The sequence below is a fragment of the Gracilinanus agilis genome, chromosome 2 (genome assembly GCF_016433145.1).
Source record: "Gracilinanus agilis isolate LMUSP501 chromosome 2, AgileGrace, whole genome shotgun sequence".
NCBI classification, from domain to species: Eukaryota; Metazoa; Chordata; class Mammalia; order Didelphimorphia; family Didelphidae; genus Gracilinanus; species Gracilinanus agilis.
In genome coordinates, this window is record NC_058131.1 from 443330741 (window position 1) to 443346707 (window position 15967).

The following is a 15967-nucleotide window of genomic DNA, read 5'->3' on the forward strand; positions in this document are numbered from 1 at the left end:
GGGTGGACATGATTGAGGGTGTGGACTCGAAACTACCACACCAATGCAACTACCAACAATTTGGAAATTGGTCTTGATCAAGGACACATGACAAAACTAGTGGAAATGTGCATCGGCCATGGGTGAGGGGAGTGCGGGGGGCGAAGTGGAAAGGAGGAGCATGAATCATGTAACCATGTTAAAAATGAATATTAATAAATGTTTGAAAAAAAAAAAGAACACTTCTGGGCCTGGGTCGTTATTTCATTTTTCTCCTCTATACCAGTATCTTTGTATGAAGCCAGGCTAAATAAGGTAACAATGGTAGTAGAGCAAATAGGGAGGGATGGAGCTACAAAAAAGCAAAAGTTAGAGACAGAAGTGGCAATAATGCTTCTTTTCTCTCTGCTCAGCACCAATTAAAATTGCCTTTGGTTTGCAACTTTAATTTCTTCCAGCACTATAATTTTATAACTTTTTTCCATTTTCTTTGTGCTCTTCCAGGCACCATAAAAGAAAACTAGCACTTTATTAGAGTAAGTGCTGTTTACCTCTGTAGAATATTGGTTCTGAAGTTAGAAGATCTGGGTTCAAAACCAACATTAGACATTTTATCTAAACTCTGTGTGTGTATACATGTGTATTTTCCCACCTTTTGATTAGTTCAGATGAGAATAAGGTTCAAGTGTCAGGTACTCCCCTACTCAGTTTTCCTTGCTTATTTGTATAAATTTCTACTTATGTAACTTGATTATGTGAGAGAATTTTTTTCCAGTCTTTCCTTGCTTCTTTTCTAGTTTCACATGGTTCCTTGGTTCTAAGATATCTGTGCAGTTTTCTTTTTTTTTTTTTTTTTAAACTCATAACATTCCTTCTTAGGACAATACTTAGTATTGGTTCCAAGGCCAAAAAGCAGTAAGGAGTAGGCAGTTGGGTTAAGTCCAGGATCACAAAGGTAGTAAATGTCTGAGGCCAGATTCAAACCCAGGACCTCTTATCTCTAGGCTTGACTCTATCTAATGAGCCACTTAGCTGCTCCCAGTTTTCTTTTTAGGGTCTTCTAATCATGAAGTTCAAACAGACCAACGAATCTTTAAATTTTTTCTCCTCAATCTCTTTTCTATGCCAATTATTTTTGCTATGAAATACCTTACATTTTCTTTATACTGTTTCAGCCTTTTGACTTCATTTTAATATTTCTTCTTGTGTCATTGAATTATTTAGCTTCTATTTGGTCCATTCTAATTTTTAGGGAGTTTGCTGCTTAGGAAAGGTTTTATACCTCTTGTTCCAAGCTTCTTATTCTCTTTATACTTCTTTCCTCTATGGCCTTATTTATTTTCCAAGTTTTTCCTCAAGTACTCTTCTTCCAATTAAAAAAAAAAAAAGTAAGTATTTGCTTCATCTCTTCCAGGAATTCTGGTTGAGTTTGTGCCCAGGCTGTTTTCCTCTGAGGCTTTGCTCATAGATGTTTTGGAGTAATTTTTCTGCATTTGTGTCTTGAGTATCCCTGCTGCCATAATAGCTTGTTACAATAGGATTTCTTTTTTTGTTTCCCATTCCTTCAGCCTACTTTCTGACTCTGGACTAGATGTTAGAGCTAGGCTCTACAGCACTTCTGGAGGGAAGTGTTGGTGCCTTTCTAGAGTTTTGAGTGTTGTGTTTTTCCAGTATCTTAGGAAAAGACTGGGAATATACAAGCTTTTCAGTATTCTCAAAATGGTGTGAACCAGGACAAAGTCTGATTGCTGGTTCTTTCTTCTGAATTCTGCAAGTTCCTGACCTAGGTTTAGGTCTAAGCAACAGCAGACTGTTGCTGGACTTCATCTCTATCAACCAGCTGCAAAGTTCTGTCATTTCAGAGCAGCAGAATTGAAGGCTACCTTTTGGTTTGGGATTTATGCCTTGCCTGAGATCTAAGTTGGCTTCTGAACTTCCTCCTTTCTCCATACTTGGACTAAGGCCTCTCAACTACAGAATGCCATTCTCTGTCCTCTTCTCACTCCAACTTGCATTTGTGACCTGGAATGGAGTAGTGGGTGACAAATCTTCCAGTTCACTTTTCTCCATATCAGTGACGCTGTAGATGTTTTATGGTATGTCTTCTGGTCTGTAGCAATACAGGTATACATTAATTATGATATTATTTTAAGAGTGCTCAAAAACTTAACTCTTATATTGCTAATGATTGATCTCTGTAATCTTGAGTCAAATTGAACATTGACCTTGCCAAATCCCTAGCCCTTCCCTAAGGCTACACCCCAGAAGACAGGTCAGTTATCTCAGTCTCCTTACTTTACCTTCAATGATCAATTAACATAGGTATCAAACATCAGTAGATGCCTTAAGCCATATCCACTCTGATCTGGATCTTTGCTCTACCTATTGTTTTAGGTTTTAGCAGTTTGCATTTTATGATGATTACTTCATAATGTTAATGTATCAAGACACTGAGTTCTCCCCTTCCCCCCATACTATTGTAACCCCAATAAAGGTGACTAGAAATCAGTTGGCAAGGAAGCTCTTGACCATCAGAGCTCTGAACCATCTAAGCTCTTGACCACCAGAGCTTACTCGCTGTCTATCTTATGCCAAAACTTTCTGTGTCTGTGTGTCTTTATTCTCGCCTTATGTTCTCTTTCCATTAGTCCTTAACCCGTAACCCATTTTCACTCAGTCCTTGGTTCACCTTTCTGAGTGTCCAACGCACAAGGAATCTTCGTGGAGTCGGTGGACGGTTTCATGATCTAAGCACTCCTTTTGCCTCCTTTTGCCTGGGTCCACAGCTCTGGATGTTGGAGTACTCCACTAGCAGAATGTTCTTGGCCTGATCCTATCCTCAGTGTCTGAAAACCTCCCTGTCTGTCTCCCTATACTGAAATGGATTTGGTCTGATGCTTTTTCTATTTGAAAAAGTTTGTGGAAGGACGTTCACACAACTACTGCTTTTCATCCCGACACCACTTCTCCCCAAATATTAGACATTAATTATTTTAAAGACACTTATTGGCTATGTGAACTTGGCAGTTTACTCAACCTTCCTAGACTTCAGCTTCTGTACTTGTAAAACAAGAAGGACAGTGTGACACAGTGACTCAGGAAATTACTCAGAATTAAAACTAGCCTACCCTACCTTATTGATAATTAGTAGTCCTCTGGAGATTGATCTCTGGGGACAGTAACCAGTTCATCTATTGTGGCAGATCTCTCCATCTCTCTCTCTGCCTCTTACTTTCCTTTTCCTTATCTTTCTATACTTCCCCTAAACCTCCTATGACAATTAAAATAAATTGGACAACTCATATATGATTATATACTAGTACCAGCTGAACCACATTGACATACCGGGAGGGAATCCTTTATAGATATTTGCATTGTATTGTCTTATTCTGATATCTGTATATTGATTGAGTAGCCCCAAACAATCTGGTAGTTTAACATTAGTACTACATCCATCTACCTAGGACGACTCTAGGCTGATGAGAAAAACTCAAAGTTGTTATTAGTTAACCAAGATTGGGAGTTTCTGAATTGAAAACTTATATCCCAACAATGGATTTTTCTATGAGCATCTCAGGAAAACCTTTATCTTGTGTCATGTTTATTGTTTGTAGATTTTGCTATGTTGGGGGTTTCTTTCTTTTTTAAAATCCTTAACATTCCATCTTAGAATTAATACTAAGTTTTGGTTCCAAGGCAGAAGAGCAGTAAAGGCTAGGCAACTATGGTTAAATGAATTTGCTCAGGGTTACACAGTTAGGAAGTAAATTGTCTGAGGCCATATTTGAACCCAGGGCTTCCCATCTCTAGGCCTGGGTTTCTATCCACTGAGCCACCTAGCTGCCCCAATCTTAGAGACTTCTAAAGAGAAGATATGCAAAGCCCACTAAGACTACTATAAAAAAAATCAGAAGACATGGGAAAGATTAGTGAAATTTCATTATTGAAACAACTTTCCCAGCTATGTCAGCTGGGGGAAAAACAAACAACCCAAAACCCTGAAAGATACTTTCTCTGTCATTTTAGCACTGGCCAGATGGAAGTTAGAGATAAAGACAAATAAAGGAAAACTTATTCCTGATTTCTAGAAACTTATGGAATTATAAATTAACAATTAGAGACTAAATTTATAAATTAAATGTAATATTGTTGCTATAAATTTCCAAATTGTGGTTTGAGGACTTTTGTAAATGCTAAAACATATTAAGAAGGATAGGAGATTGACACATAAATCTTTGAAACAGAGATAACTGAAAGCAGTAAATTCTATAATATGAGGTGCTAGCAGCTAATGACCCTAGGGAAAACTGAAATTTTGAATGATACAATTTGTGATTATAAATCCAGATTGATTTGATGTGAGTTTGTCCTAAAAATAAATTTTAATGTGATCTCATTTAAGAAAAGGACAAAGATGTGATGTAATAATGGAGTAGTAAACTTCACTTTGACAAAAGCAACAAATTAGATTGTTTACTCAAAGTATGAGAGGACAGACAGATATAAATTTGGCTTTCAAATGTTTCTATTAAGAATGACAAAAGGACAGGTATCAGGCTAACTCCATAAGGTTTGAACTGGCTTTTACCACATAAACTAGTTACCAAAAAGCCAACTTTAAGAGGAATACTCTTCCACAACTGCCTTAAGATTGAAGCCTAATTCAAAATTTTAAAGGAAAATGTTTCCAAGGATCAAATGGCTACATGGAACAGTTAAAACTCAAGATGAAATAAGATCAGATTAAGTGCAATTTTATCTATAATCTAACTTAGTTTACCTATAGTGTTGACTTAACTAGATTTGTTTCCTTCGGGGATGAGGGATGAATGATTCTGTTTAAATAAGTGTGTTAAACTTTTTTTTACATTGAAGGAAGCATGGGATTGTGAATCTGTCTTTTTAAAAACTGTCTGTGATACTTGGGGCCTTAAATGTCCTTTCAATGACTGGGAAGCCTTCATGTATTATACAGTACACTACTTTCCTGGTGCAAATCTGTCTTCTGACTTATAGCCTCTGATGTTTATTAAGTTTGATCCTTCTGATAGTGAAATGTTGAGGACAATATACCACCAATTTGGTCCTTAAAATTATTTAAAGGAATTCTATCAAGATCTAAATAAAATGAATAGCAAAGAGGCTGGCACGACTAATGAGTTATTTTTAAAAACTTCTTCTTTGAAACCTTAGCCTAACTCTTTGCTTTTGTAATTGTGTTTTTTCTAGTGTAGAACTGTTGAACTTTAAAGCCTAAAAGGGAAACAATTGTGGGAAAACTTTATTGCAGTTTGGACTTTGCACTGCATGACTGTAAGGTCTGACTTATAGTTTAGAGATCAGATTTGTTTCATGCTTAATTCAGGAGTCTTATCTAGAAACTGCCTCTGTGTTGGGCAACAGTAGATTCTTTGTTCTTCTGTTTGAATTCTACATTTTTTAAAACTTCAGAAACTTGAGGGGTTTTGGCCATCTTTTTTTTTTAGCTCTATCTCTTCCCCCCAAGACTTAATAAGCTTCTTTCTACATTTTTTAGTTCTATATCTGTTCTCTGTTGACAGGTACAATGTTCACTGAAAAGTATCCAGCTAAGAAGGACAAGAACAAGAAAGCTTAAAAAAACTTCTTATCTATCATACCTGGTTGTACATATATCTCAACATGAAGTCCATCAGAAATGATTTTCCTTTTCTAAATGCTCCAGCCACAGAAACAGCAACAACTTCTTTATCTCTGACAGCTTCTGACAGAAGGATATGGTTAAGTGCAGTTTCATCTAATTCAAAGGAGTGATCATCTTTCATGATAAGAACTTGAACTGGCCCTGCTTTTTTCAAAGTATCCTCTTCTTCTGAGCTCCACTCATAAACTTTTTCTGTAAACCCACCTGTTAAAGAGAAAAATGCAATGGGGTTCAGTTGAATGTGTTGATCTTTCAGAGAATATACATTGTTAAGTACTGAATGCTTCCATCTAGATAGCAGTCAGCTTGATCATATATATTATCTTTAGACTTGATTCTTTGATTAGAGAATGTAAAATTCTATTCTCAGGTTTCAATTAAACATTAAGCCAAGGCCTAAAATGAGGTGCTCTTGTCTCTATAGAAAGAAGGCATAGAAAATCAAAGTGAAAGATTTACAAAAAGGAAAGCTTATGTATTGTCTAAAATTGAGGCACTCCTATCATAATAACATTCATAAGAAAAGAAAGAGGGTTAGTTGGGGATTGGAGAAAGGAGAGGCAAGAAAGAAAGGGAGGTGATGATAAGAAAAGAAAAGGACACACAATAAATTCCCATTTCCAGAATCTTTTTAGCTCCTAGAGTCACTTCCCTGAAGTCACTTCTCATTTGAAATGAGAAACCTGAAGGTTCTATTTTCCTTCTTCTGGCAAATGAACCCAAAGAATGTCCCTGTGACATGGGCATTGTGCAGAGACAGCAGGAACCCTGTACCCCTTAACTCAGACAGGCTGTGAACAGGGAAATTCCCTTCCCGGTGACTCCCTAGGCAAAGACCATTGTCCTTGGAATTCCTTTAAGTTGAGATAGAGAAAGAGATACACCTCCAGAAGGCACCCAGACAGTCTAAGCCCTGAGGGTCTGGGACAGACCCAGCACCCACTGAATGCCTGAGTGCAAGGAGTCACATGCACACTATGGAAAAGGATACAAAAGGGCGAGAACTGGGGTACTTGGGGGGAGCCTCCCATGGCTGCTCCACTCATGCTGTCTTGCTGGCCATTAATCCTATCTTACTAATAAATCTTTCTTTTTACTTTTAAGCTAAGCTTGAAGTCCTCTCATTCTTGAGAATGGTTTCCTTCCCGAACCCAGGGGTGTTATGCCCATAGAAGTATCCCAATAAATGAGTCTTGAGCCAACAATGCAATATGCAAAGGGACTTTATTGTCTAGCTCGAGCTAGGGTCTCTCACGAAAAGTTAGTGAAGGACCCCGAGCTGTGCATGGGCTAGAGTTTTTATGGAGTAGTCCTCAGAATGGAACAGGGTGGAGGAATGTCCTTAGGTTAGGAAATCTTGTAGATAAGGGGAATGTCCTAAGGTAGATAAGGTGAACTGCTGAAGGGAAGAGATCCTGGGGAGAAGGTGAAGGTCTTCAAGGTAGATAAGGTCAGTCCCTGGAGACTGGAGGTCTGCAAGGTAGATAAGGTCAGTCCTGGGAGACTGGAGGTCTGCAAGGTTTGGGATTCCTGTGGATAATTCTATTTCACCATAATGTCTTATAAGGGTCGGGCCCATAATGTCATACAGGGGTCAGGATTTTTAATTCTGACTCTTTCTAGGTTCCACAGGGGTTCACCAATTTGCACCCCTATAACACCTGGAGGAAAAACAGATTAATTCCCTTTATTTGTTCACCTTCTGACCACATCCACTAGAATTTTCCCCAACCAAAAGACCCAAATACTTCTATTATAGCTAACAATAGGTCTAGGCTCCCTATAAAAAGCCTGTGCCCTCTTTGACCTTGGAAAGCCCTCTTAAAAACTCCCTGGAAATGAGTTTATTTAAAAGAGGTGCCCTCATAATAGTTCTGAGAAGTGGAACACATGCAGGAGAAAGTGTATTAAAGAGATTTTTCAAAATATAGTTTCAGGAAATGAACCAACTCAAATAACTTTAAGGCATCAGGGGTATTTACATAAATCTCAAATGGGAGAAATGAGAACAGTTACATCCTTAGGGTATAATAGCATTGAATGAGTCAAGGAATTTTAGGCTCTGTAACTGGTGATCAGTAGTGAGGAGAACCTGGAACTCAGAAAAGCAGCTGGTCAGGGTAAAGAAAGTTGAATAATCTACCATTTGGTGCTAAAAATGGATGATAAAATGAGAATCAACTTACCAAACAATTCCATTGGGAAACTGTCACTGGAAAAATCATATGCTTAATGTACTAAAGGTATTCAGTACCCTAAGTTGTTATTGCTACTATTTCCAAGAAGAGAGAGCAGTGGGAAGGGAAAAGATACTATAGGAGATCTGATGTATCTTCATGGAATTAGCAGTTACAAGCCTCTTCATATGGATGACACAAGGAGGAACTGATATCTATTTTTTCATTCCTCCAAATTTTTATGAGAACAATTTTTTATACATATCTAAAGGCATTCTTGTCACAACTATGAAAAGTGAATATGCAAACTTTATATACATTATACTTATTTTTTGAATACTATAAAAATTTGTTAGAACAAAATTCAGCTGTAAAGGTTCTCTCCTGAGATTCCTTGTTAAATTTATAACAAAGTTAACTTTAGTTCTTGATTCTACTAATACTAATTGAGGTATAAAATATAAGGTATAAAAATAAGATATAAATATAGGGTATAAAATAAAGACATTTTTGTTTGCTTGCCAAAGGTGTTTCTACTATCACAGAGGATTTCTCACCTAGAGTTCAAATCAAAGGGATTCCATATCAACGGTGGGTTCTTCCAGATTCTCTTGTTTGTGGATAACATTATTCTAATTATACTAAGTTCAGGAATGTTGTATTCTAAAGTGATATCCAAAATTTCCTTTTTTTTTTCAATTACATGTAGAAAAACTTTTAAAATAATTGTTTTCTTTTGCAATCAAATTCTCTCTCCACCCACCCACCCCCACCTTTTCCCCTTCCCTAGACAATAAACAATCTGACATAGGTTATTCCGATGTTGTCCTGCAATACAAATTTCCATATTCCTCATGTCATGAAAAAAGACCTATTACCCAGGCAAGAAAAAACTCACAAAGGAAATAAGATGAGAAATGATATGGTTTGATCTGCATTCATACTTTGATAGTTCCTTTTATAGTCTAGCATTTTTCATCATGAGTCCTTTGGGGTAGTCTTGGATCCTTGGATTTCTGATAATAGTTTAATCCCTGACAGTTGTATATTCATAATTTCTAAAAAAAAACAAACCCAAAACACTATCTATGTGAAAAAATTCAAGTGGATAAAAAATACTTGTTGAACACCTGATGGAGAACACCTGTATGGTATGTAGTTGATAAACAGTCTATTGAGCAAATTCATTAATATATATGTATTGGACAGACACTTGGATGGACATTGAACTAATCCCAGAATTACATAGGAGGAAGATAATAAACTGTACTGGATTACACTAGGAAATCATGCAGGATTCTTTATGATCCCAAGCTTTTTCTTAAAACAAAATCTCATCTTTTTAACACTAATATACTGCCACAAATCATGTAATGCCACAATCTCCAAGAAATTACAATTATAGGATATCCAAAAGCAATGGACATGTGATATGCAAGGTGGGTGGAAATAGGTAACAAAAACAATGCCAATCATTACCCACATGAAGTGAAGATATAGATGATGACTTCTTTGCTATGGAAATCATCTTGTTTTGTTTTTAATTCAAGTCCAGAATAAAAAATAAAATAATTATTTAAAAAAGAAAACTGTGACCTGAAAAAAGAACTGGATTATACATATTTATTACGAGAGGTTTGTATTATTGTTAAATTGGGATTGAGTGATAGAGATAGTAAGTGTTTGCCTAAACAAATAAATAGATGAATAAAATAAATAAAGTTCTTCAAGATCTGTCAGAGGAGGGTAGGTCTTAGTCAGGTCTCAGTTCAGTGGGGCAAGGAAGTAGCACTTGGCTAAGAAAGATTTTTCTAGGAAGGGCCTTAACAGCAAGCAGTGGAATGGGATAGAAAGGCAGCAGCACTATAGCCACTAGGTCTGTGTCCCAAAGAAATCTAAAAAAATAAAAGAAAATAAGACCTAGATGTACAAAAATGTTTAAAGCAACTCTTTTTTTGTGGTGGCAAAGAATTAGAAGTTGAGTGGATATCTATCAATTAGGGAATAGCTGATCAACTTATGGTATATGATTGTGGCAGAACACTATTGTGTTATAAGAAATGTTGAGCAGGGTGATTTCAGAAAAATCTGGGAAGAATTATGATAAGATGCAGAATGAGGTGAGCAGAACCAGTAGAACTTCATCCATATTAACAGCTGTATTGTAGTGATAAACAACTGCAAGTGATTTGGCTATTCTGGCAAATGCAATGATTCAAGACAGATTTGAAGGACTTACTATATAATTGTTTTTTCACTTTTCTTGTATTTTTTTAGTATGGCTAATATGGAAATATGTTTTGCATAATTTCACATGCATAACTGATAATCATGTTTTCTTTCTTCCTTTATAAGTGGGAAAAGGACAGGGAAAGAAAGAAAATTCAGAACTCGAAAAAAAATTTAAGTCCTTATTTTCTATCTTTCTATCTATGTTCGAAGGCAGAAGAGAGGTAAGGGCTAGGCAATGGAGATGAAGTGACCTGCCCAGAGTCACACAGTTAGGAAGTGTGGAAATCCAGATTTGAACCTAGGACCTTCTGTCTCTAAGCCTGGCTCTCAATTCACTGAGCTGCCTTGAGAACTCAAATGTGTTAAAAATAAATGTTAAAAATAAATATATAATAAATTTATTTAAAAAAGAAATTATACAAGGATTTAAAAAAAAAGATAGTAAGAAGAAAGGCTATGGCACAGAAAACTAAGAAAAGAATCAATAACCTAACAGAAATTGGTAGAAAATCTTACTCTAGGAACAAACTCCTTAAAAATCACAATGGATCAACTGGAAATTAATGACTCTAAGAGACAACAAGCATTTTGAAAATAAAGACAAATAATGAAAAATATTCATATTTTAAAAAATCAATCTGGAAAACAAATTAAGAAAAAATAATTTAAGGATCATAGGATTGCCTGAAATCCACAGTCAAAAAAAGAAGCTGTATATTATGTCTCAAAAAAATTCACTAAATAAAAATAAAACTGCCCAGGAATATTGGAATAGGATAAAATGAAAATTGAAAGAATCCACTGATCACCTCCCCCAAACTCCAAAATTAAAAATTCCAGAAATTTCATTGCCAAAATCCACACCTTCTAGATAAAAGAAAAAATACTGTAAATAGTAAGAAAGATGTCAAATATCAAGGATTTAGCACCTATCATTCTAAACATGCAGAGAATATGTAACAAGATGTTCCAAAAGACAAAAGAAAAAGTCTACAACCACTAATAACTTACCCAATAAAAACTGAGTACAATTCTACAAGAAAAAAATGGATCTTTAATAAAAAATAGAAAATTTTCAAATATTACTCACGACAAAACTAGAACTGACAAGGAACTCTTAAATACAAATGCAAGGATAAGGAGAAAAATAAAAATAACTACACCTGAACAATCAGAAGGGGCCTTACTTACAGGGAAGAACTGTTTGCATTCTAATGGAGAGAAATAGCTGTTAAAAGGATTTTTTTTTTTCACAATCTTAGGAGGAGTAGTTAATTTGAGGATGTAAAAATAGTCTTGTTATATTTTGGAAATGTTAGGAAAAAAGAAAAGAGGGGGAAGAGAATGTATAAAAGGAAAATGGGAGAGAAGATGAGAGAATTTGTTACCACATATTCAAATTATATATTTGAATTAAATAAAAGTATATCCAAACAAGCAAGAAGTGAAGGAAGCAAGAGTCCCCTGAATTTTACTTTCATTTTCTTCATTCATTTTAGTTATGTCCAACTCTTAGTGACCCCATTTGGGGTTTTCTTGGCAAAGATACTGGAAAAGGTTTGTCATTTCCTTCTCCAACTCATTTTACAGATGAGGAAACTGAGGTAAAGTTAAGTGACTTTCTCAGGGTCACACAACTAATAAGTATCTGAAGTCAAATTTGAACTCAGGAACCTTGTAATTGGGAAAATAAAATATTTTTGAAAAACATGCATCCCAAGGCAAAATCTGTAAATACTTAAATGAAAAATTAAAATAATTACACAAAGACTCTTAAACTATTAAAGACATTAAGACTATTAAAACTAGCCAGGGAACGATTTTCACCTTGTCAGTCCTAGATAAATAACCTCAAAAAAAAGGGGCCTGGGAGGTTATGGCCCTGAGGAAAATTTTTTTTAAAGATAGGAAAGACTTCTGATAATTACTGAAAATAAATACAAAAAAATAGACATATATCTCAGTTGTGCATGGAACCATTACAAAAAATCTCATTACAGAAAAATCTCAAAAAAAATTAAGAAATGCAGAAATATTACACATATTCTCTACAATTCGCAATGCAAATAAATTATATTAAATAAAAATTTATTTTTAAAAATGTTAAAAACAAACTGGGGACTAAATAACATAATCCTAAAGAACTGTTGAGATGAATAGGACATTATGCTCAGAAAAACAAATTGAAACTAGCTATAAATGAACTCCTTCAGGAAAAAATAACTCATAACCAGATGGATTTAAAAGTGAATTCTATCAAATGTTCAAAGAAAATTTAATTCCAACAGTCATAAAATATTTGCAAAAATTGCGAGAGGATTCTATTGAACTAATTCTGAGACAGATGTATTTCTAATACCTAAAAAAAAGTAGAGATAAATCAGAGCAAGAAAACTATAGACTAATGAATCTCAATGAAAAAACATATTGAGTAACATATTAACAGTTACAGGACCACATTAAAAAGATAATATTCTAAGACTAGGTTGGATTTATCAGGAAGGAAGGATTAATTTAAATTAGCAAGAACTATAAGCCTAATACAATACATTACTAAGTAAATAAAATTCATATGATTATATCAATAAATATAGGAAAGAATTTTGAGAAAATACAATAGCACTTTATGTTAAAAAAATTTTAAAGCATAGGAACAAATGTTCTTAAAACATTTCTAAAAATGGTAAAAAAGAAACAATATAAAACTAAAAGCTAGCATTATCTGTATTGGAGAAATACTATATGCTTGTACTTTTGATCTTGCTATATATTTGAAGCAAATATCCCTTGTAAGGACAAGTCAGTTTGCCTCAGTTTCTTCATCTATAAAATGAGTTATAGAAGGAAATGGCAATCAATGGGGTCACAGAGTCACACACAACTAACTGACTAAACAATAACAATCTCCTTGTAAAACTTAATCACTTTTAAGTTGCTATCTGGAACTGGGGTACTAGTCAATGACACCAAATAATGGAGGACTAAGGAGAGAAACTGACAGGTTGATGAAATTAAAAGACAATACAAAACTCTTCAAGTAAAGTGAGCCAGAACATACACTCCACAACAAAAAATTTTAAGTATGTAAAATGTTTGGGAGTCAGCTTGCATAAACACAGTTGAGATTTACGGGGAACATGTGTAAATAGAATTAGCTCTAGCCCATTCATAGTCAAAACTTTACTTATCCTGGGCATAGAGATGATGTCATCCCCACCTCCCTTAGTGGGGAAGGGGGATGAGTTACCCACACGTGACAATAAGTAACAAATCAAGAACAAGGGACTGTCCAAATCAGTGTAGAAGCTGCCATTTGTCCACTTGAATTAGAGGCAGACCCATAGGAAGTGACGAGAGACACTATCTCTTCAAGTATGTTGGTTACTTCCTGCTAAGAGAGTTCCCTCTTTGAACTTGGTGCTGAAGGATCTCGGATGAGACCTCAGGCAGCTTCTACTCTGAAAGGTCATGTGGGTAAGTTAGGCTGACTTCCTTGGGCCTACCTTGGCGTTTCCAAACTCTACCTTTAAGTAGGCTCTCGCCTATCTGATTGCTAGGCCTTGTGGCTTGTAGCCTCATTTATTTAGCCTTTTAACCTTCTCTCTCCATCCAGGCCTCTGCAGGCCTGGACTATCCTCTCCCTCTCTCTATTTCCCTACCTTTTACCTTCCTAATTGTAAATAAACTACCTTAAACCCGGTCCTGACTTGGGTCTATTTTAATTATGGAATCAATCTGAATTGTTGATTCCTGGCGGCCACACTTTAATTATATACCTATAAAATATCTAAAATCTCCCTCTTACAAACACAAGTAAATACTTTATAGTAATAGGAAAGATAAATAATCATAGAAATATTATTGGACTCTTCCAATATAATAAAATGTCAATGCTACCTGAATTAATTTATAGATTAAGTGTCATACCAATCAAACTACTACATACCAATACAAACTATTTCGTGGAACTAGACAAAATAATAACCCAATTTATCCAGGGAAACAAAACATAACAATTTTAGAGAAAATAATGAAATAGAAAGAAAAAGGCCTAGCAGTAAATGGTCTCAAATTATATAATAAAAAAAGAAAAGTGGCAGTTATTATTAGAGGGGCTATGTACTATTGTTGGAGTTGGGAATTATTTCAATGATTCTGGTGGATGTTTTGGAATTATATCCAAAATAAACCTATAAACTATATAAACTAAAATCTATATACTCTTTGACTTAGTGACATGACTATACAGAAACTATAAGAGACAAGACTATACAACAAAGGGAAAGGACTGACGTGTACAAGAATATTCATAGCATCACTTTTTGTTATTAGAATGAACTGGAAATCAAATATATGTTCATCAATGGACAATGGCTAATTAGATGACATGTGAATGCAATAGAATATTATTATACTGTAAGAAATGATGAATAGGATGAATTGAGTAACCAGAACAGGGAAAATAATTTACATGAATTACACAATAATAATGTGAGTGAAAATAACTGAAAAACTTCACAACATTGAACAAAACAGAAACCAATTACAATTTCAAAAGCATGATAAAGAAACATAACTTCCACTTTTTTAGTATGAACTAGATGAACTGGAAGTGCCAAGTAGATATGCATTCTCAGGCAAGGCCAGTGTTTTATGTTTTCCTTGACCAGACATGCAAATATATGTGTAAATATACATATATATTTTACAAGAATAGGGGGAAGTCACTGTAGGGATAGAGGTAGAAGAATATCAATAAAACAATTACCCCAAAGCAAGGGCACTTATTAAGATGATGTAGTAAGAATAGTAAGTACAAAACACTCCTCACATAACTGGCACATACCCTCTGACAAACATAAATAACACAAGTGAGAAGAGGGATCATATACCAGTATACTGGCAGTGAGGCACACATAAGTCTAAGACCACTCATCCTTCATTTCTATAGGGTTCTAATGTCCTTTCTCTTCTTGTGGTGTACTTAAATTGCTCCCCTTTCTGGAAGTTGCGCAAATCATTCTGCTAAGCTTGCTGGACCTCACTGCAACTTTACTCCTAACTCACTGGGATAATTCTGCCCTTGAATTCAAAGCTGTCTCTCTTCTCTGTCAAGGGTCATATTTTTCATAGCTCTCTTGCATCAGCTGACTCTGCAACTAGTAAGCTTGCTTTTTATATGCCACCAGAGTATGGACAATTAATTCTGTTCTACCCAATGGCAAACTGCTCAAAAATGCCATCAAGATGTCACACTTTGGAAAGGGATAACAAAGTGAAAAATCTTCTTTGAATCTCATTTTATTTTATTTTATTTTTAAATTTTTATTTAGAATATTTTTCCATGGTTCCATGATTCATGATTCCCCCACCCCTCGCTCGCTCCTCTCCCCTCCCAAAGCCAACAAGCAGTTCCACTGGGTTATACATCTAGAATTGTTCAAAATCTATTTCCATCTGTGGTGCAGAGGTGCAATCAATCCTGCAAAAGGCTAACTGCAGAATTTCTGGCAGTTAAGAGGGTTTAGAACCCTGACTAGGGGCAGTTGATCCCAGAGGCTTGGACAGAGCGGAAGGGCCAACTGAGCTCAGTCTTTGGGCTAAAACCTGGCCTTGAATCTGTGCCTTTTCTCTTGAGATTTTGTAGTTTAGCTAATTCCTCTGGATCTCCCTGACCTTCCCTATTTCAATCCCCATTTCCTTTCCTAATTCCTGTGGGTTTTGGGAGAAGGGTGAATTTTGGGTGGTAGCAATCAAACTTTGAAGACTTAGGTTTTCCCCATAGACAAGTAGGGCTTACCCTTGATACAAATCATCTCCTGATTCATTGTGTATAACTTCCCTAACCTTAAAGGCAACAAAGCCTCCCGGGGCTGAGTAGGAGCAGGCTCTTGCT

The 15967-nt window shown here is 35.5% G+C and overlaps 1 protein-coding gene across 1 annotated transcript in view; it reads right to left on the reverse strand.

The window, feature by feature from the left end:
* Window positions 1-15967, reverse strand: part of ATL1 (atlastin GTPase 1) — a 120754-nt gene that overhangs the window by 83833 nt on the left and 20954 nt on the right. Inside the window, exon 5 of the mRNA XM_044659945.1 lies at window positions 5619-5866. Coding sequence (XP_044515880.1) covers window positions 5619-5866 — 248 coding nt within the window. The remainder of the gene's footprint in view (window positions 1-5618; window positions 5867-15967) is intronic.